We start from the raw sequence: 22196 nt of genomic DNA, 5'->3' as shown, positions 1-22196 counted from the left end.
CCTATATTCCTACTGGGTGACCATGAGCTAGTCACAGTTCTTCGGAACTCTCTCAGCCCCACCCACCTCACAAGGTGTCTGTTGTGGGGAGAGGAAGGGAAAGGAGTTTGTAAGCCACTTTGAGTCTCCTTACAGGAGAGAAAGGTGGGGTATAAATTCAAACTACTACTTCTACTTCTACTACTACTCCTTCTTCTTCTCCTTCTCCTTCTCCTCCTCCTCCTCCTCCTCATTTTGACTATAGTGTATGCAAATTCTTCTCATTTTGACTGTAGTGAATGAGGTGAGTGCAATTTGCCTGTGATAACAACTGCTCCCTTGCCATTATAGTATTGGATCAGATGGTAGAATGCTCTGACATGCACTGTAGCCAAGTTTGAAAGCACTTTGTTAAGCATGATGGGAGTGAGGCAAGACCTTCTATGTCCCTTTTTGTGCCCATTTCTAGATCAGTCTGGTTTGCTGTATTTCTGACATGTTGCTTCTGTCTCCTAGCTAATCCCTGCGTGACTTCCAGAGCAAAAAGCTGCACTGAATGTATCCGAGTGAACAAGGACTGCTCTTTTTGCACCGATGAGGTAGGAAGGAACTCCTCTTCCACAGAATGTGAGATTCATACATACATGTCTCAGTGTCCAACTCTGCTGAATTTTGGACACAAGCGCTTAGGTCTTTTTTTCTGTACCATGTTTGCAATATTGCTTTTGATTACACAGGAGATTTATTCTGCACTGTTATCCTTGTGGGGGCCCTGCCCCTGCCTACTCTAGTAAGCCAGTCCTTCCTTGCATTTCTTCAGATGGGGATGCATGTCATCTTTAGCTTTATCCCTCTTGCTTTCATTTATTTTGCTTATAGACCACCTTTCTCAGTGAGAGGCTGATTACATGGTGTAAAACACTGTAATCAAATAGCACAAGAGATCTCACAAACAAAGCAATAGGACTAGTATTACAAAAAACGAGGAACAGTGCAACAAAGTATCAGACATTTCATGTTAAGCAATGCAGAGAATCAAATTACAAACGCAGAAATCAGTGCAGTAACATCAGGATAATAATACAACAAAGAAATAACATAAAGCATTCAGAGGCTGGTGAGTAGGGTTTTTTTTCCAGCTGCTGTGTATCCTCAGTAAAGAAGTGAGCCTGAAGCTGTGCCATAGCCACGACTGGCCAAAACAGTCAAGTGAAACACTGGAGTCAGTAAAAGCCTTCTGTCTCCTCAATTCCAGCAGCGGCGTCAACTCTGACAACACCAGAGGCGTGGCTCCAAGGAGACTGGGTGTGTGTGGCACGGGCGTTCTGGGGGCATTCCAGGGCAGGACGGGGCAGAGGACGTACCAGTGCACTGGGAGCTTGCCCCCCTTGCTACGCCTCTGGACAACACTTTTAGATATATTTGTTCTCCGCATGCTTCATTTGGTTTATTCCTGTATGTTCATCACTTAACAACTATAGTGACAAGTGCTGGTTTGCGTATGAATGAGACATCAGAAATGTAATACCACAAACAGAACTTTCATATCATCTTTTTTAACACCATGCAGTTGAATGGTATAGGGCCACTGGTTCCCAAACTTATTTGGCCTACCGCCCCCTTTCCAGAAAAAATATTACTTAGCGCCCCCTGGAAATTAATCTTTTTACATTTTAATAGCAATTAAACAGAAAGATATATGTATTAATGTTTCTACCCGTGGCCATCACCGCCCCCCTGGATCGCTGCAGCACCCACCAGGGGGCCGTGGCGCCCACTTTGGGAATCACTGATAGGCTATACATTCAGCTATCAGTCATCAAATGTGCACTAGCGATCAAGGTCTGATTCACAATGCATGCACATCACTTGGTTACACTAGATTTCATTTGTTTGTCTGCTTATTTATGTTTATTTGTACATGGGATTTACATTCTACCTTTCTGTTCAAAAAGAATATGCAAACTGGAACTAGTGGATTTAATGTCTAGCCTTAATGAACGGCAGCAGAGTTTATTGTTTGGTTTGGTTGTTTCATTCATTTCAAAACAACCTCTCAATGCGAATTTTACTAGGCAGCATACAATAAAATCAATAAATACAGGTTGGATTTTAGCAGCTTTCTCCTGGTAGAAGCAATTCCTCACCTTCCTCTTTCCCTCGAAGCTTCTTTTGACAAAAGATACGATGAGGAAACTGTGAGATCAATCCTCCTGCTTGCATCAGTACAAAACTGGTAGGAGCCAACAAAATACCAACAGAACAGTAACTTAAAACAATTAAAACAATATGCAAGTAGATTGAAAAGAATGATTAATATAGCTCTAGCCACAGGCCCAGAAGAATAAAAACCTTTTCACCATGTGCCTAAAACCCCAAAGAGAATGTTCTTAGCAGACAATGGAGGGGCAAGAGATCCTGTAGGAAGGGGGTCAGAACAGAGAATCTCCTGCTACCGATCTCCATTTGAAGATGGGTAGGAGAGCTGATTTTGCCTGATGTGTGCTCCTGACTACAATCTCCTGTTCCACGTGGTTTTTGCCCATGTTGGTGCTGTAACTGCAGACATCATCTTTCCAAGAGTGGAAAGGAATCACTGCGGGAAGAGGAACAAAGTGAAAATTTGAGTCTACAGCACCTTGTACTGCTAGTTGATTTGGATGTATATTATATTTTGCTTTCTTAATGCCTGCTTGCCTACTTGTAAGTTGCAACTAACAGTAATTGACTAGATGTAAATCAGAATTTTGCAAGGAGTGACTGCATCCCATCCCTACCCTACTACTGGGGCAAGAGAGCACATATCCTGGGCAAATGTTGCAAAATATATATTTTAAGCATGTTATATTTTTATTCCACTTCTCTTCTCCCAGAACTTCAAACAGTCCCGCTGTGATTTTAGAGAGAACTTAGTAAGATATGGCTGCAGCAAGCACAACATAGTGTTCATGCAAAAAGAAACACTGACACTAAAGGTGAGTGGCGATATTGTCTCAAATGTGTAGTTCGCAAATATCTAGTTAGGCTATATTTGGGCGCTTCGTTGTTCCCAGAGTTAAAACTTAGGATTGTTCATTAAGGCTTCTTGTGTTTTTTTTTCTGTGGAGCAGTGCATCAACAGAACAGGAATGCTGGCATGGACGACCGTTCTATTCTTGGTTGGAAGCTGACAACACCTGTGTAAAACCGGCATGAAATATAATTGTGAAATCTCTGACTGCAAAATATGGTTGTTTCTTCTGGCAGGAATTTAGAATTGATACCTCTCTGAAGAGAACACAGGTAACACCACAACAGATGTCTGTGAAGTTGCGTGCTGGCGAGGAAGCTAATTTTCAGATGGATGTGTTTGAGCCACTTGAATCTCCTCTGGACCTCTACATTCTCATGGATTTCTCCTATTCTATGTCTGATGATTTGGACAACCTTAAAAAAATGGGCCAGCAACTTGGTGAGAACAAAAACTGTAAGGTCTTAGGGGCAACTGGAAAAGGGAAATAGAATTGTGTTAATAAACTGCCACTTCCCAAGGCAGCCGAAAAGAAAAAAAGAGGATACCAGAACTGCAGATGTACATTAGCTAAAACAGGAAAGTTGCATGATTACAGAAGTGTGGTATTGCATTCAGTTCCATTAACTCCAAAGAAGTATATTGCAAGAGAGGAAGAGGTAGATTTATTGAGGTAGGTTCAATACACATCCATGTTGCAGTCAAAAAGAGAGCAAGAAGCCTAACATTAAGAATTATTCACTATTGTGATTGGCCCACTACTCCAGCATTATGTGTGTGCAAGTAAGATGGTTTGGATTCTACAGGAGAGACGTACAGATGCATCCTGCTCCTTGGAGGTCCTTGAGGAGAGAGGACAAAGACCATAGGAACAGAAGGAAGAGTCCAAGAGAATCTCCCATATTAATGCAAAGAGAGGCATCCCATTAAGTAATAAGATAACACTTATACATATCTAGAGCAATGTCATACTGCTCCCCCAATGTCCAGGCATGCTGAGTTGCCTTACTCTAATGAAAAGTACTCCCAATCACCATACTAAAGATACCCAACAACAGCACCAAAGCTATGTGCTTGGCTGCTGGTGTACTTTTTTATGTCCGTGGCATTCACTGCTAATCTACTACTAAGCAGTAGTGGATTTCAGAAAGGAAGCGGTGGTAAAAGCCTTGGTTTTGGGGGGAAGTGGGGGGAGCATGAGCATGTTGTACTCATCTGAGGCATGACATTCAGCAAGACTCCATACTGGAGAAGAGTGTTAGGAACAAAGAACTTAACTCTCCCAATGCATCTTCACTGATCTCATTCTTCCTCCTTTCCTTCCTCTCAGCAAAATTCTTGAGGGAGTTGACTGACAACTACACTATTGGCTTTGGCAAGTTTGTAGACAAGGTTTCAGCTCCACAGACAGACATGAGGCCTGAGAGGTAAGTGCGGTGGATACTGGAGACATCTGGAAATAATTGGATAAGGATCCATTTACTTTGTGTTTCAACGATATACGCCATCAGCGGCTGAATGCAGTGGGTAGGGACGGCGCATCACAGCTAACCTGCCTACTAACGCCCATGTATGGTTCCTCCCCAAGCCAATATTTCACTTAATGTTAACGCATTATGTATGGCTCAGTCCACCAGGAAGGGGGCCTGGCTTTGCGGAACGGGCGTCTTTTAGCTTGGCATGAAGAAGGTTACGGGTTACGTCCCTGCCACCTCCAGTTAAAAGATCAGGTATCAGGTGATGGGAAAGACCTCCACCTCACACCCTAGAGACCTGCTGCCAGTCTGACTAGATAATTCTGATCTTGATGGAACAATAGTGTGATATAAGGCAGTTCACAGGATTTGTTTAAATATATCTGTACTTTCATACTTTTTAAAACTATCACCATGCAAAACAGGTTCCCTCTTGCAGATCTCCTTGTCCTGCATTTTCATTATCTGCCTCACACATCTGATGAAATACATACTTTCTTCTAAGCCCACTGACTTCAGTAGATAACTCTGCCTAGGATAGCACTGCTGGTGGGCTATATTTCTATAGTCATGCTATTGACCATTTATGGCAGCTGGCCAGAATGTTTTTCCCATACTATGTTTCTGATATCAGTCTATTGTGACTGAATAACTGTCTTATTCTCCCATGCCTTCAGGCTGCGCGAACCCTGGAGCAATGCTGACCCTCCCTTCTCCTTCAAGAATGTCATCCGTCTCACCCACAATATTGATGACTTCAGCAAAGAGTTAATGACAGAACGGATATCTGGCAACTTGGATGCTCCAGAAGGTGGTTTTGATGCCATACTGCAAGCTGCTGTTTGCAAGGTGAGCTCAGAGGATGTTAAAGAGTGTGTAGATCCCAGTGCAAATGAAGTAAGACCATGTCTCTTCTTAGCTGCTTATCAAACTCTGAGGGCAGCAAGGCAATCTAGGCCAAGACTTTGCTTTAATAGATAGTAAATGGATGAGTTTTGGAATCAGGTTAGAGGTTACTGGACCATAGATTGAGCTTGCATGTACATTGAGTAGCAACTGAAACACAGAGAGCTAAAAAGAAATGACCAGAATTGAATCACACAGTCAATTCAGGGATCTGGTCATCAGCTAGGAGATAAGGCAAGATAAGGGAGGAGCATCCCAGAACTGTGACCATGAGCCGAGGTCTTGGGCAATAAAACCATAAAACTTAAATAAAATCCATTTGTAAAAACACCTTCCTTTGAGTCTTCTCTGTAACCCCTAAAAACAGGCAACAAAGGCCCCTTCCGCACATGCAGAACAAATGCACTTTCAATCCACTTTGAAGCTGGATTTTACTGTGCGGAATAGCAAAATCCACTTGCAAACAATTGTGAAAGTGGATTGAAAGTGCATCATTCTGCATGTGCGCAAGGGGCCAAAATAAGTACACGGAGGAATTGAACCTGTTGCTTTAAGATTGCTCAAGAGCATGAGTTCAGGAACAGTCAGTTGAGTTCACATTCTTCTCAAATAGCCTTGGGCAGGGTTGCACTTGGAAGTGATATCTACAGGGACAGTTCTAGGGAGCATGAGGGATGGGGGCCTCAGGTGCAACATCATTGGTCACATGCATTTCCCCTCCCCCCTGCCGCCCACTTACCTGCTGCAGAGGAACTTCTTGTGGGGGTGGAGGGGAGCAACGGTGCCTAGCCACTGCTGCTCTGAAAGCCCCCTTACTCCCCTGGGAGAGGGGGCTCTGAAAGCCCCCTTGCTCCCTCTCCTCAGAGCAGCCAGGTGACAAGGTGCCCGGCTGCTCTGGGCTCTAAAAGCCCCCTCACTCCCCCTCCCTTGGGAGTGGGGGCGATGGGGCTTTCAGCTCCTCAGAGCAGCTGGGCCCAGCTGCTCTGGAGCTCTGAAAACTGCTTTTATCAACCAGTTCTACCGAACCAGTGCAAAACGGCTGAATTGCACCACTGCATCCACCTATATGCTACTGTCCGGGCTCGGCTGCAGCGCCCGGACTTGAAAGCTCAAGCCAGACCGGGGAAGGGAGGCAAGGAGGCCTGCTAGGAGGAGGGTGGCGTGGGCAAGGGCTGCCCCACACACCTAGTGCTTTGTGGGCGCAGTGGTTTCTTGGGCCCTTGGGCCAATGGGGAGAGTCATCATCTGGGGAGACCAGCCCCCAGGTTAGGGAGGAGGGAAGGATACACCGCCCAAAGGGCACGGGCGAAGAGGGGAAACGCCACAGCTACCCTGACTGGGACTGCAACCAGGTAGTTTACAGTGGAATCCTTTTGATTCATGCACCAGAGATGAGTTAGTGAAGGCTTCCATTGATTTAAAACCTGGGGAGGGAGCACAATTTCACTGATTGCCGTGGGTGCCATTTTCTCTCGATATACCCCTGGATATCTAGGGGTTTTACTGATTCTGTTGGTAGTATGGTAACCACAGAAATTGCTGTATGTACCATAGATTGGGTAGCTGTGGCATCCTCCCCCAAAAGTGACATGCAGAGTTCTTGAGCTGCTTCTGGACTGCTGGCCAACATCTTTCTGAATCAATAAAATGCCTTCTTGTCTCTTTCTATGACAATAGGATATTGGCTGGCGGGAAGACAGCACACATCTTCTGGTGTTCTCTACGGAGTCTGCCTTCCATTATGAAGCTGATGGTGCCAATGTCCTTGCCGGAATTCTGAGGAGAAATGATGAACAGTGCCATCTGAACGTAGCAGGCACTTACACCTTTGACACCAAGCAGGATTACCCCTCTGTGCCTACCCTAGTGCGACTCCTGGGACAGCGCAACATCATCCCCATATTTGCCGTCACCAACCATTCTTATGACTACTATGAGGTAAATCGTATCAGCAGACGAGAGCGGGTTCATCTTGCACTACAGCAGCCAATAGCACCAACTTGAAAGAGGCTGCATGTTACTGCTGAATGGGATGAACTGATACTAAAATACTTTAAGAAAATGGTCTCCCGAGAAAGTTACAGCAGAAGACTGTTATTTGCGTTGTTGACATCTTCTCTGTCACCAGATCTGAATGCTGGTACTAGGTATTCTCACCTCCACAAATGGCAGTTTTAATCAAGGATCCCTCAACTTATCTGAATGAGCAGATACATGCTTTTAGAGTAGAAGGTATGGGACTGCCCATGAAAATTTTTATAAATTGGTTCCAGCAATGGAATAGGAAGCTACCAAGCAGACAGTACAGTTGTCATAACACCCGTGGAGCAAGCTTCCACAGTAAGTGAACTGTGGCAGTCTATACCAATGGCAGTTTCTGAACCATTGTCAAGGACAGAACCATGCTGATAGATCAAGACAATACTCAATCCCAGATCCTATGTTCAGAACTTGTATTCAGACTCACGTGAATCAAATAAAATGTTGGTCTGGGTTCCTTTCTGTGATTAGCTAGCTAACCAATGAATGCTTGCATTATACTAAAACATTTACTGCCCAGAGAATAACTACCAAATGATTGGATAAGAATATACTAGAAGGCTATCTGTTTTCTACCCCATTTACTGAGTCACAGGGGTTTTCTGCATGTGTGATTTATTCTTGCATTCCTTAGCAGTCAATTCACTAACATTGGAATCACATTTACCAAGGGAGTTCCAAACGTTTTTCCTCCCTTGTCATTTTTCCAGTGGCTATACCAGTTTGTTTGTTACAAGCATGCCATAAAAATCAGAATTTTAGAGTGAAGGTGCTGTTGTCATTATCAGTGGTCTATCAGGTGAGAACAGTGATAGAATGGTGTCTTCACTGTTGATATATTTCAGTAAATACGTAAAAACCAGTGGAAACTACTTACAACTAAAACCCACTGAAATAAATGGAACAAAGTCAGAACTGACTTTTTTGTGTTCTCTCTGTCTACTCTCTGTGAGCAGGTAGATTCAGCTACAATAGCAAGATAAGGGTACATTCCTACTTACTGTGTACATAAGACTGTTATCTGTGTTGCTTTGCTGCTCTCTCCGGTATCCATTTTGTGGTCTAATGCTACTCAAATATTGAGGTTATTGACTATCTTCTTTTTTTTTGGTAGAAACTGCACAAATATTTTCCAATCTCTGAAATTGGCAGGCTGCAAGAAGATTCCTCCAATATTGTTGAGTTGATCCGTACAGCTTTTGAGGTAAGAAGACACTTTTGGTGTTTAAACTATGACAATTATTAGATGATCTGTTCCGGTATTTAAGATAATGATCAGAGAGACTGCTCTGGGTGATCCAACAAATTTAGCATTCTCACAAGTGGAAGTATTTTAACAGAGTTACTAGGAAATCAATGTTTTTAGTCTGGACCAAGTCTGGACCAAGTCTGGACCTACCGCCATTTACATAGAGGTATTGTTACCGCGCTGCTCAGGATAACACTTTCCTTACTCAGAGGTATCCCGCTCTCGGCAGCGCCCAGGAACCCAAGCAAGACCCGACAAGGCTCAGATAAATAAAAGAGATTTATTGAGATGCTGACCTAGGTGTCAGCACCTCCCTTCCGCACAACAGCTCTGCCGCCTAGCAGCTTTGCAACCCCTTAAGTGCACTTTCTCCCGTCGGGGGACCGGGAGAACCAAAGACAGCCCACCACCATTCACTAACAAAATTCAAAACAACCAATCATACATTGCAACATGCAGGAACCAATCAATGTCCGATAGGCATCCCCTTCTCAAGTTTCGCGCCAGAGCAGGGCGAGGCGATGACGTGTTCACTGACGGGGGAAACACAAAGGTTTTCTCCAGGTGTCCAGGGTCGGGAAGGCAGAGAGCGTGTGGCGATGTTCCCCATATCTACCTGCTGATGGGAGTTAGGCAGGGCAAAGCCTCGGCGGAGGTTTTCCCTTTGTCAGCGTGCATCAAGAAACTTTACTGCGACGAATGGAGTTGGTCGGTGTTGAGGCAGAGGTAATACTCTGCCTTGGGCCAAGGAGGTTCCATACAAACACAAGTACAGGGAAACTTACAAATCCTATTCTTATCTAATACAAACTAGTTTCTACCTAATAAATACAAAACAGAATAAATCTTTCAAACGTTTTTAGTTCAGACACAGTCCAGGAGCGGGATTCTCTCCTGGCTCCGCTATCAGTATCAGAAATCCTCAAATAAACTTAAGGTAAAATGTCTTGCCCTGGTATCTGCTAGGCTTTCTAACCTTGTTGCTAATTGTTCTCAGTTTTTTCTGAGCACATAATGAGTTTTGTTAACTTAAACCAAGGATCCATCTAGTTGAAATCCTTTTTTCAGTAGTGCTAGCTGGATGCCTGTTATGAGCCCACAAGTAGAGTATGAAGACAATCCAGCACCCAGTATTTAGAAACACACTGCTCCTGAACATAAATATTCCAGTTAGACATCAAGGCTAATAGCCAGTGACAATCTGGAAGCCTATGAGGATGAATAATTTTGAAATTCCCCTCCTGATATCTTCCTCTCCAGGATTCCAGTAGTTCCCAGAGGCCTGCACAGCTAATTTCCCCTCCCATCTTTTTCTGACTCTGAACTATTTTCAGCATTTCATATTCAGTACTCATCAGGCCAACACTGAGTTCTTTTATTCCCTTTTAATTAATTTATTCATGGTTTTAGTATGACAGGAGTCTCCAGGAGACCCCCATCTTGTCTGTGGGTGCTTTCACATTCACAATGGGAAGCTAGCGTGCTTATTCTCACAAGAAATATGCTGAATCCTTTTTTAAAGAACTCCCAACTAATTCTGTTACCATACCAAATGGGAAAAACTTATGTTAATTACTGCTGTATAAAGAAGTTTCTTTTTTGTTGTCAATTTAGTAGCACCTATTATCATTGCATGACTTTGACTTTTAGTGAAATCAGACATGACAAACAATTTCTCTCTACTCAGTCTTACCGTTTATGAGATGTAACATGTCCCAGCAGAGAGGAAAAACACAGGTTTTGGCCAAATGCATGCTTCAATGCAGGAAATGATAATACCCATCGAGGGCAAAGGAGTGAGGCGGTGAGATTACTTAAGGGCGCTCCCTTGTGGAGGGTGACAAAATCGCAGGGTTTGTTTGTTTGTTTGGGTATTTTAGTGGGTTTTCTGTTTTTGGCCTGCAGGGGGTACAGTTTTCAGGCTAGCAGCACCAAAATTTCAGGGATTTTTTTTGGGAGACTCTCCTGATGTTATCACCCAGGTTTGGTGAGGGTTGGTTCAGGGAGTCCAAAGTTATGGACTCCCAAAGGGAGTGCCCCACCCCCCATTGTTTCCAATGGGAGCTAATAGGAGATGAGGGCTACACATTTGAGAGTCCATAACTTTGGAGCCCCTGAACCAAAATTCACCAAACCTGGGTGGTATCATTAGGAGAGTCTCCTAAAGATACCCTGAAAGTTTGGTGCTGCTAGCTTAACAATTGCACCCCTGACAGCAGGCACCCCCCAAATTTCCCCAGATTTTCCTTTCAAATCCCCCCCTTTGGCATGGATTTAAAGGGAGAATCTGAGGTCCCCAGTTTAAACATTTAAAGTGATGCTGTTTGGGGGTGGATTCCAGCATCACTTGTTTAAACTAGGGAGCCCAGATTCTCCTTTTAAATCCACCTTAAAGGGAGAATCTGGGGTCCCCAGTTTAAATAACATTGAAAGTGATACTGTTTTCTCCAATTGTGGGGACTGGATACAACACCATAAAATGTTTTCATAGCAGTAATAAAACATTTTGAAAGCATTTTGAAAATGTTTTCAAAAATTATTTCTGCTGTGTGGCATGGCCTATTTCTGTGTTCAGATTTGTGAGTTGGGGCATGTTCTATAATGTGATGGTGACTTTGAAACGACCTGGTGTAAAAAATCATTGCTCGGTCATGGTGGGGGAAGGCAGCTGCCCATGGGGGGGCACCAAACTCCAGTTTGCCTAGATACGCCACTGGGCGTAGCTACAAGGGGGCCGGGGGAGGTTTGCATTGCACTGGGCATGCGCCTGGGGGGCATCAAACGCAGGTTTTGCCCAGGGTTCCAGTTTGCCTAATTGCGCCACTGATTTCAGTGGCAGATGTATTGTTTAAAATGAGCCATGAGTATGAACAAACCCTAAGAATGGTGACCCATTAGAAAGTTTTAGCACTCTTCTGTGAAAGTCAAGTTATCAGCAGTTGATATGGTAACAAACAACACAACAGGCAAATAGTAGGACCTTCTTCTAGGGTTGTGGTTGGATACTATTGGTAAATTGCATGAGTAAAAATCTGGGAGCCACTGAATTAGATCACTTTCTGTTCTATTAATTTCCTTCCTCCCTTCTTCCTAGCGTATCCGTTCCAAGATGGATATTCGTGCTGACTACACCCCAAAAGCTTTGAAAACAGAAATAACTTCCATGAAATATGAAAAGACTGAAACTGGCTCGTTCCAAGTTGTCCGAGGGGAAGTGGTAAGCCCTTGCAACTCATGCATGCATTCCTGGAGTGCTCTGTAGCCCGAGGATGAAAAACCTCTTGTACAAGAGATGTGTGTCCCAAATATTTTCTATATTAACCTATGTAGATTTTGGAGGGAGAGATGGGGGAGGATCCCTGTGATCCTGTACAGCATATGGCTGCATGACAGCGCGCATATATATATATGCACTGCCCAGAACCGGGCTGTTCTGGGCAGTTGAAATGGCTGTGGAACAAGCCTAGTATTGCAGGGGCCACTTGGGTCAACATATATATATGTGTGTGTGTGTGTATACACAACTGTGTAACAGACTTCCCTCTGTGATACACCTCTGAAGATGCCAGCCACAGAAGCAGGCGAAACGTTAGGAACAAGATCCACCAGACCACGGCCACACAACCCGGAAAACCCACCACAACCAGTTGAATCTGGCCGTGAAAGCATTCGACAATAACAATAACTGCCCATTCAAATCCAAAAGAACATTTCTCCATTTTCCAGACCATCTCTATATTGGGTAAACTTCCTAGGAGTGTCTCCGCACATACCCCCACCCCCATTTGATGTTTTTCCATGGTTAAGTGGAAAGTTGAGATAGCCATTACAATGCAGCTTTGGGAATATATTGTTATGAGCTTCCCACTTCGATAAGAGGCAAATAATTCCAGAGGTGGCAATTTCTGAGCTGGTCTCCATTAGAGGAGTGAGCACTGGAGACTTATGACTTTCTTAGTATTTATTTTATTTACAAGTCCACAAGTTAAACCCAGTTGGAGACACAGAGGGTCTACACGGCTGCAAAGACAGAAATAGATCCTGTGCCTGAAGGTGCTGAAGCTAACTGACAAGCTTCTCTGTACTTAGCTGAACGGAGTGGTTGTATGATACAGCCCCATATCTTATACCTAATATTTTGAGTCTTAGACTCAATATGCCTGGAGTGTTTTCCTTGGGGCTCTTCACTTCGCAGTGGGGTCGTAGTGGGTTTCTCTATTTATATGTGAGGAGGTACACCACTGCCTGCTGTGCAACTTGCCTCCCCGCACTTCTGGGTCACTCCCAGTCATTGCAAGACTGCTGGCTTTGCTTTTTGAGCCCTTAAAATGTTTATATCAATATTTCTGTTTTATATGAATATTTCTACGTAATATCGATATTTTTGTGCTTTTCGCAAAAGCCAGCCGTAGATCCCCCGGAAATGCCCGCAAGGAGTGGGGGAAGGGGCAGAAGCATGGACGTAGGTAAGGGGGGGTTCTCGGGTTTGAACCCCCCCATTCATGTCCGAAGCTCCGCCCACCCGTTTGTGGGTTTTAAAAACATTTTAGTGCCTTTTTGGTTTTTGGCCTGCAGGAGGCACATTGTTTGGGCTAGCAGCACCGAATTTTCAGGGATTGTTTGGGGGACTCTCCTGATGATACTACCCAGTTTTGGTGGGATTTAGTTCAGGGAGTCCAAAGTTATGGACTCCCAAAGGGGGTGACCCATCCTCCATTGTTTCCAATGGGAGCTAATAGAAGATGGGGGCTACACCTTTGAGGGTCTATAACTTTGGACCCCCTGAACCAAACTGCACCAAACCTGGGATGTATTACCAGGAGAGTCTCTTATTGATACCACCCAGGTTTTGTGAAGTTTGGTCCGGGGAGTCCAAAACTATGGACTCCCAAAGGGGGTGCCCCCATCCCCCATTGTTTCCAATGGGAGCTAATAGGAGATGCTGGCTACACTTTGAGGGTCCATAACTTTGGACCCCCTGAACCAAACTTCACCAAACCTGGGTGGCATCATTAGGAGAGACTCTTAAAGATACCCTGAAAGTTTGGTGCTTCTAGCTTAACAATTGCACCCCTGACAGCAGGCACCCCCCAAATTTCCCCAGATTCTCCTTCGGCATGGATTTAAAGGGAGAATCTGAGGTCCTCAGTTTAGAAGAAGAAGAAAAGTTTGGATTTATATTCCCCTTTCTCTCCTGCAGGAGACTCAAAGGGGCTGACAATCTCCTTGCCCCTTGCTCCCCTTCACAACAAACACACTGTGAGGTGGGTGGGGCTGAGAGAGCTCCAAAAAGCTGTGACTAGCCCAAGGTCACCCAGCTGGCGTGTGTGGGAGTGCACAGGCTAATCTGAATTCCCCAGATAAGCCTCCACAGCTCAAGTGACAGAGCAGGGAATCAAACCCGGTTCCTCCAGATTAGAATGCACCTGCTCTTAACCACTACGCCACATTAAAAGTGATGCTGTTTCAGGGTGGGGGATAATCCACCACAAAACAGCATCATTTTCAATGTTGTTCAACTAGGGTCCCCAGATTCTCCTTTTAAGGTGGATTTAAAAGGAGAATTTGGGCTCTCTAATTTAAACACCATTGAAAGTGATGCTGTTTGGGGGTGGATTCCAGCATCACAGCGACTGCCCGGGGGGGGGGGGGGGGCGGGGGGCTCAGATTTTGCACCAGGCTCCATTTTCCCTCTATGCCTCTGCCCAGAGTCTGCCATCCCCGACCTTGGAGAGCTGCTTTTATAGGTGCTAGGCCAGGGGTGGGGCCTGGGGAGGCGTGGCCTTGCCCTAGGGGCGGGTGGGGGTGTGGCCCCACCCCCGAACCCACCCCCCCTAAAAAATCTATACCTACGTCCCTGGGCAGAAGGACCAGAAACCCTGAAACACAGGAAAACATCAGGGTTTCCCTATTCTCACTGGCTGTGGGGCTTTCGGAATCTGCAGTGCTGAAACACAGAGTCCATCAGTACAAAATTATTTGCCCCAAAGAAAATGTTTCCTCGCTGTGAGGCAGAACATCAGTGTATAATCGACCTTAGATCATTGTATCTGTCTCTTTTGGTAACTCCAGCAAACTGAACAAATTTCTCTCTTCCATCCAGGGCACATTTGATGTGCGTGTGAAAGCTCATGAGCATGTGGGTGACATACCAGTCTGTGATCTTCCAGAGAAAGACCGGAAGGGTTTTATTCACTTGAAACCCTCTTCTTTCAGCAACAAATTAGAGATTGATGCCTCAGTCATCTGTGATGCCTGTCCCTGTGAACAGGTATTTTCTCTGGCTCCTGTTTGATTAGAGAGTCTCAAAAATGTGAAACATTTATGATATGTTTTAATACAGAATTATAGAGGGAGATGTAGAAGCTGCCATTCTGTCTGGAATGAGGCTTAATACCATGACTTTTCTTCTTCTTTGCAGCAAACGGAACTCACATCAGCTAGGTGTGATTTCCATGGAGACTTTGTCTGTGGCCAATGTGTCTGCCACTTAGGCTGGTAAGTATTATACCAGACTTTATGATCCAAAGCCCACAAATACAGGAGAGAAAAGGATTCACCCACACACAGGCGTTTTCAAGATGAACTTGAGGGAGTCACTACTTAGTAGGGATACCACCCTCCCTGTGGAACCTGGGGATTTCCTGGAATTACAGTTCATCTCTAAACTGTACAGATCAGTTCTCCTGGAGAAACTGGATGCTTTGGAGTGTGAACTCTGTTGCATTTATACCCTACTGAGGTCCCTGTCGTCCCCAGGCTCCATCCTAAATCTCCAGGACTTTCCCAACCTACAGCTAACAACTCTACCCTTCTACCCCCTGCCGGTAGCTAGAGAAATATGGCAACCCTACTACCTAGGCAGAAGAACCTGTCTGGAATTTTTTAAAAGAACAACTCAAAATTAGTCCAACGGGGACTGAGCATGCTCACTGCCCTCCAGCAGCTACAGAATGCTAAGGCAGTTGTAACGGAGTGCTTATATTCCGTGCTAGGGAGAGATATTATCCCACCTCTGCCACCAGTTGTAACCGAGTCCTTATATTCTGGACGAGGGAGAGATATTATCCCACCACTAGCCACCAATTGTAACGGGATGTGTAGCCTACAATCAAAGTTCCCACTAAACTGACCAGTGGGGTTTCCTTTGCCACCCAAAATATCCCAGACTAGTATTCAGGGATCTTCTTTTCACTCTGCTGCCACCATTAAAGAGAAGGAACTAGGAATCCCAAAACTTCTGCTGGCTGCCAAATATAATAAAGGATCCCACCTCACATTCACTCTTGGTTTGAGGGGAATGTCCTTCAGAGTTCCTTAATCAAAAAAAATGGAGGGAACTCAAATTGGTTGGGATTTTAGCCACACAAACAGGCACTCTTCAATCTCTCACACACAAACGCAGGCTGGCACAAGGGTAACTTGAACACAACGAATTAAATTTATTTTAAAAACAAGAGAAAGGCTTCTTAAACTGGCTCAGAGAGGTACTAAAGCTTGATGGTTTCAGAGAGGTTCTTTTCACGTAAAAATTACAGAGTTTCCGATGTTACTTAGGTTTCACACACACAGAGACACACGCAGGTGTCTCTTCAGGAACGATTTTGCTTTAGACCTACTAAATTTCTTCACAGACAGACACTAGTCCTTTCTGAACTACAACCCACTGAATACATGCACACACAGCCTATGCCCAGTGAGATTCAGGCACACATAACCTCCCTCTCTCACACTAATCCCAATTCGGCCTCACTGCCTCTGGATCGGGCTTTTCCCAGACTGGTGTTACACAGGGATAGGGCAGACTCTAGGTCTGGACCAGAGGCGTACCTAGGAAAACTGGAGCCCTGGGCAAAACCTGAGTTTGATGGATCCCCCATGGGCGGCCACCCTCTCCCACCAAACAATGATTTTTCCCACCAGGTCATTTCAAAGTCACCATCACATTATAGAACATGCCCCAACTCACAAATCTGGACACAGCAATTGGCCATGCCACACAGCAGAAATGTTTTTTGAAAACATTTTCAAAATGCTTTCAAAATGTTTTATTACTGCTACGAAAACATTTTATGGTGTTCTATCCAGTCCCCCCAATTGGGGGAAACAGCATCACTTTCAATTTTATTTAAACTGCTGACCCCAGATTCACCCTTTAAGGTGGATTTTAAAGGAGAATCTGGGCTCCCTAGTTTAAACAAGTGATGCTGGAATCCACCCCCAAACAGCATCATTTTCAACGGTGTTTAAACTAGAGAGCCCAGATTCTCCTTTTAAATTCACCTTAAAGGGAGAATCGGGGGTCCCCAGTTTAAACAACATTGAAAGTGATGCTATTTTGGGGTGGATTCTCCCCACCCTGAAACAGCATCCCTTTTCAATGTTAAAACTGGGGACCTCAGATTCTCCCTTTAAATCCATGCTGAAGGGGGTGGATTTAATAATAATAATAACCTTTATTGGGCGTTGAGAGAATAAAAGAAAGAAAGAAAACAAGCATTGGCAGGAAGGGAGTGGATTTAAAAAGAGAATCTGGGGAAATTTAGGGGGTGCCTGTTGTCAGGGGTGCAATTATTAAGATAGCAGCACCAAAATTTCAGAGTATATTCATGAGACCCTACTGATAATACCACCCAGGTTTGGTAAAGTTTTGTTCAGGGGGTCCAAAGTTATGGACCTTCAAAGGTGTAGCCCCCATCTCCTATTAGCTCCCATTGGAAACAATGGGGGATGGGGCACTCCCTTTGAGAGTCCATAACTTTGGACTCCCTAAACCAAACCTCACCAAACCCAGGTCATATCACAGTGATGGCGAACCTTTTCGAGACCGAGCGCCCAAACTGCAACCCAAAACCCACTTATTTATCACAAAGTGCCAACATGGCAATTTAACCTGAATACTGAGGTTTTTGTTTAGAAAAAACGGTTGGCTCAGAGGCGCGCATTACTCGGGAGTAAGCTTGGTGGTAGTCGTTGGCTTTGCTTTTGAAGTACCTGGTGTGCAACTCTTGAGATAGGGTGAATCACGACCCTAGGAGGATTTACTCAGAAGCAAGCCCCATTGCCAGCAACCGAGCTTACTCCCAGGTAAAGGATTGCACTTTAGTTCTTTGCATGAAAATCAGTAGGGTTTAACAGCACTTAACAGGGTTACCTACACTGCTTCCCCAAAACTAGGTCTTAGGTTTAATGCTAATAATCAAGCCCAGCGGCCCAGGCCAGCCTAGATGTGGGTGGGGGGGCGATTTCCCCCCCACATGATGAACTCTGTGCGTGCCCACAGAGAGGGTTCTGAGTGCCACCTCTGGCACCCGTGCCATAGGTTCGCCATCACTGTCATATCATCTGGAGAGTCTCCCATACAATCCCTGAAATTTTGGTGCTGCTAGCCTAAAGTCTGCGCCCCCTGCAGGCCAAAAAACGGAAAAAACACTGAAAATACAAAATCCCCCACAAACGATCCTGCAATTTTGTCACCCACCACAAGGTGGCGCCCTGGGAAACTGCCCACTTTGCCCAATGGGAGGAATGCCTCTGGTGTGGACAGTATTCACTGTCAAGCCACTGACTGGTGCGTCACTTTGCACCAAACTCAGGGCCTCCTTTCTCTGACAAGCCTCCTCAGCTTGTAGAGTGACTGGACTTCTGTCAGCTAACTCGGCTAAGACAGAATCCTTCAGCTTCAGACCTGACAGACCGCTCTCTGTCAAACTCTCGCTCTTCCTGAATCTCTCTCCCAATCTTGACTAACCTCTGACAGGCACTCCACTGTCTATTTATACTGCTAGCACTTTGGCTCCCCCTAACCCTGGCCATAGGCAACTGTGCCTCTGCTCGACCAATCAAGTGGGTTCTCTTGTATAGTGGAGCCTTCTGTATAACTCTGGCTGTCACTAAGGCCTTTTCATTAGGCCTTTCACACACATCAGCCCTTCAGTGTAGGTGCATCCATTACAGCAGTCAAGTGCTGATTGTTAAAAAAGAAAATGTATGTGGCAGTGGTGGGATTCAACCTATTCGCACCAGTTCGGTAGAACTGGTAGCTATTTTTTTGTCTAGTTCAGAGAATGGTTGTAATCCCACCACTGAGTCCTTTCAGAATTGGTTGTTAAATTATTTGAATCTTACCACTGGTATGTGGGGCAGGGGGGCGGTTAGCCTGCTCAGGTCTTTAAAGATTAAATATCTTAGATGTGTTGATTAGCAGCCTAAAAGTTCCATCTGTTGTGATTCACAATCCTTCCCCCCACCCCCCCTTATCATACTTTTAGCTCCTCGAGATGTCAAAGCTCTCTTTCTTCTTTCTCCATGCCAGGCAGGGAGACATGTGTAACTGCTCCACATCTTCCTCGACTGACAATGCAGCTTGCATACGACCTGGTGAAGAAGAGCCTTGCTCTGGGCGAGGCCTGTGCCTATGTGGGAAATGTCAGTGCTACTCTGAGCATCTGACCCAGCAGTTTGAGGGTACATACTGTGAATACGACAACTTACAATGTCCCCGTACCTCTGGATTCCTCTGCAATGGTGAGTGAAATCTTAAGGGCGCCAATGTTGTGGTCGAAAAGCTAATGAACTCATGAAGCTAAGCTAACCCTTTATGCCAACCTAACCGTTTACATTTCTTTTGCAAGATAAAGTTTACTTGCTGTATTCATCTTCACCAGTGGAGATTCTGGAGGGTCTCCTCATGTTGGTAAAGAAACAGACCTCATGGTGACCTCCCTATAACTGCTGCCATAATTATAATGCCTGTGGTGACAATTCTTTTGCTAGTAATCACTGTTTCCTTACAGTTTGTCACTTTGAATCCAGGGCTATAGTCTAAGCATCCTCAAGCCACATTAGCAACGATAGTTTTGTCAACCTCTCCTTTTCAGCCTGCCCATGTTATGAGTAATTTATTTATTACATATTTATCCTGCTATTCCTTCTTGGAGTTCAGCCACAGGTTTGCTCACATTCACTGCCCAACTTTCAGGTTGGGAAGTTTGTGGAGATTTGAGGGTGGAGCCTGAGGAGGCCAAGGCTCATAGAGGGGAGGGACCTCAGCAGGATATAATGTCATAGAGCAGGGGTGTCCAACTCTGGCGCTGCAGATGTTCATGGACTACAATTCCCATCAGCCCCTGCTGGCATGGCCAATTGATTGTGCCAGCAGGGGCTGATGGGAATTGTAGTCCATGAACATCTGCAGCGCCAGAGTTGGACATCCCTGTTATAGAGTCTGCCCTAAAAAACAGCTATTTTATTCAAGGGAACTTGTCTCTGTTGCCTGGAGATCAGTCATAATTCTGGGAGATCTCCAGGCTGCACCTGGAGGTTAACCACCCTAAGTTCAGGGTTCCACACATAGTTTCCCCCTCCTTCATTTTAATCTAACAATGAGCCTGTGAGGTAGATTAGGCTAAAAGAAAACAGCAGGCCAAAGGCCTTGTGTGAATAAGAACCAAGGTCACCTAGGTTTATAATGGAACTGCTATTCTATTGTGGCTCGTAAGTGAAGAAAAATACCCACATACAAATGAAGGGAATTGCCTTTGTGTGGAAGATACATGACATGTGTTAAGAATCTCTGTTCCTGTTTTCTTCATCTGTACAGACCGGGGTCGCTGTTACTTGGGCCAATGTATGTGTGAAAGCGGTTGGCAAGGTCCAGGTTGTGAGTGCCCCACAAGCAATGAGACTTGCCTCTCCAACAATGGGGTAGGTAATGTTCTGCTTCTGAGCAAGCTATGGTTATAGACAACGAAGATCCGTGCAATTTTTTAAAACGCACTTAGTCTATTAAAAATTACTCAGTGTACTATCGTTTAGGGAAGTAGAACGGTTTAGCTACACAACACAAGCCTTTATTGGCATATAAAACAGGACAAAATTTTAAAACAAAACAAGGTTAAGAAATACAGTTAAAATTACTAATTTCCAGTATAAAATTTGCAACAGTTTCACAAAAGAGTACATCAGAGCTGTTCAGGAGATTGGGTATCTTATAACACTCATGCCACTGAGAACATTGCAAGAAAATGGAATTCATGTATTTCATGCATATCTTATTGTATTTAGGGCATAGAAACAAAGAATGGTCAAGTGTTTCCAACCTGTGGTCATATCACATAGAACAAACTCTTTTAGAACGTTCCATATTCTTAAATCTTCCCTCCAGCAGCAGGCTGATGGCAGCATGACATTACATCCTTGCAGTAGCTTCCAAGGCTCTCCTCTGGGTGAGGATTAATCAGTACGATCGAAGATACAATGCTGCCATAATTCCTCGCTCGCATGGGATTAATAATGTAGTCGGAGAACAGGTTGTCTTGGCAGCACGAGTCAAATTATGAAAATCAAGATCCAAGAGCCTATTCTTAACTAGTCTGAAGGCTTCCACCTTTGTGAGCATAAGGAGTGATTCCAAGGGGAAACCAATAGCTTCAATCTTTCTAAAGATCATGCTGGTGGGCATGAAGGGCCTAAAAAAAAAAGAAAGAAAAAAAACTACTGCAAGATGTAATGTGCTGCCATCAGCTCTGCTGGAGGGAAGATTTAAGAACATGGAACGTTCTAAAGAGTTTGTTCATGTGATATGACTACGGTTGAAACACTTGACCATTTTTTGTTTCTATGCCCTAAGTACAATAAGATATGCATGAAATACATGAAAAACATGTATTTTGTGTTGTGTGTGTGTAGAATGGTTTAGCTCAATCTTAACAGATCTTGGAAACTAAGCAGGATTGGTACTTGGACGGGAGACCGCCAAAAAAGACTTTGCAGAGGAAGTCAGTAGCAAACCACTTCTACTTCTCACTTGCCTTGAAAGCCCTGTGGGGTTGCCATGTTGGCTGCAACTTGAGGGCACTCTGCACCCCCAGCCCCCCCCCCCCCACACAAATGATTGTGCATATTTTTGTTATATTCATTATTTATTTCCACTGGTTTCAGCTGGTTTATTTCCACTGGTTACAATTATGACTGTAAATGTTTGTACCCCTCATTGAAGGAATTCTCCCAGCCAAGTTTCAGAAAAATAGGCAAAAGGTTTCAATTCCATTTTATATGCAATTAAAAATCTTGCTCGCAGAGTACATGGAGGAAAATGTTTGGCTCCTCAAGAGAGCAGATTGCACATATATATATGAAGCAGAGATGGGCGTGGCCTGGGTGCCTGTTTTTAAATAAAAACAGGGTATGTGGATAATAATCTAAACTCTTCTCTTTCCCGTGCCTTACCCTGTTGTTCTGCAGCATTGGAAGCATTTTTCCCCTAGACAGGCTCTCTGAAAGTGAGCTAGATGGGGGGAAGAAGCTGAGGGAAAGTGTGTGTAAGGCATAGGAGGGGATAGTATATAATTCCTCTTTCTTGCATGCTTCATTTAAATATATGCATATGTGTGTCTGTGTGTATATACACACTCACTCATATACCTGCACACACTGTCTTTATGCTGGAACAGAGTGTTATTGATTTGGTTTTTTCCTCATATCAGGTTTCATATTTGCTGTGTGTGTGTGTGTGTGTGTGTGTGAGAGAGAGAGA

The 22196-nt window shown here is 44.5% G+C and overlaps 1 protein-coding gene across 1 annotated transcript in view; it reads left to right on the top strand.

Moving 5' to 3' along the window:
- The window catches only part of ITGB4 (integrin subunit beta 4), a 95486-nt gene that overhangs the window by 23359 nt on the left and 49931 nt on the right, over positions 1–22196 (top strand). Inside the window, exons 3-14 of the mRNA XM_048490781.1 lie at positions 496–578; positions 2853–2954; positions 3226–3430; positions 4320–4416; positions 5142–5313; positions 7048–7308; positions 8525–8614; positions 11754–11876; positions 14763–14930; positions 15081–15157; positions 18975–19186; positions 20262–20365. Of these exons, the coding sequence (XP_048346738.1) occupies positions 496–578; positions 2853–2954; positions 3226–3430; positions 4320–4416; positions 5142–5313; positions 7048–7308; positions 8525–8614; positions 11754–11876; positions 14763–14930; positions 15081–15157; positions 18975–19186; positions 20262–20365 (1694 nt within the window). The remainder of the gene's footprint in view (positions 1–495; positions 579–2852; positions 2955–3225; positions 3431–4319; positions 4417–5141; positions 5314–7047; positions 7309–8524; positions 8615–11753; positions 11877–14762; positions 14931–15080; positions 15158–18974; positions 19187–20261; positions 20366–22196) is intronic.

This window comes from Sphaerodactylus townsendi, linkage group LG03, assembly GCF_021028975.2.
Source record: "Sphaerodactylus townsendi isolate TG3544 linkage group LG03, MPM_Stown_v2.3, whole genome shotgun sequence".
Classification (NCBI taxonomy): domain Eukaryota; kingdom Metazoa; phylum Chordata; class Lepidosauria; order Squamata; family Sphaerodactylidae; genus Sphaerodactylus; species Sphaerodactylus townsendi.
The sequence above is the reverse complement of the archived record's forward strand: the minus strand, read 5'-3'. Positions and strand labels throughout refer to the sequence as shown.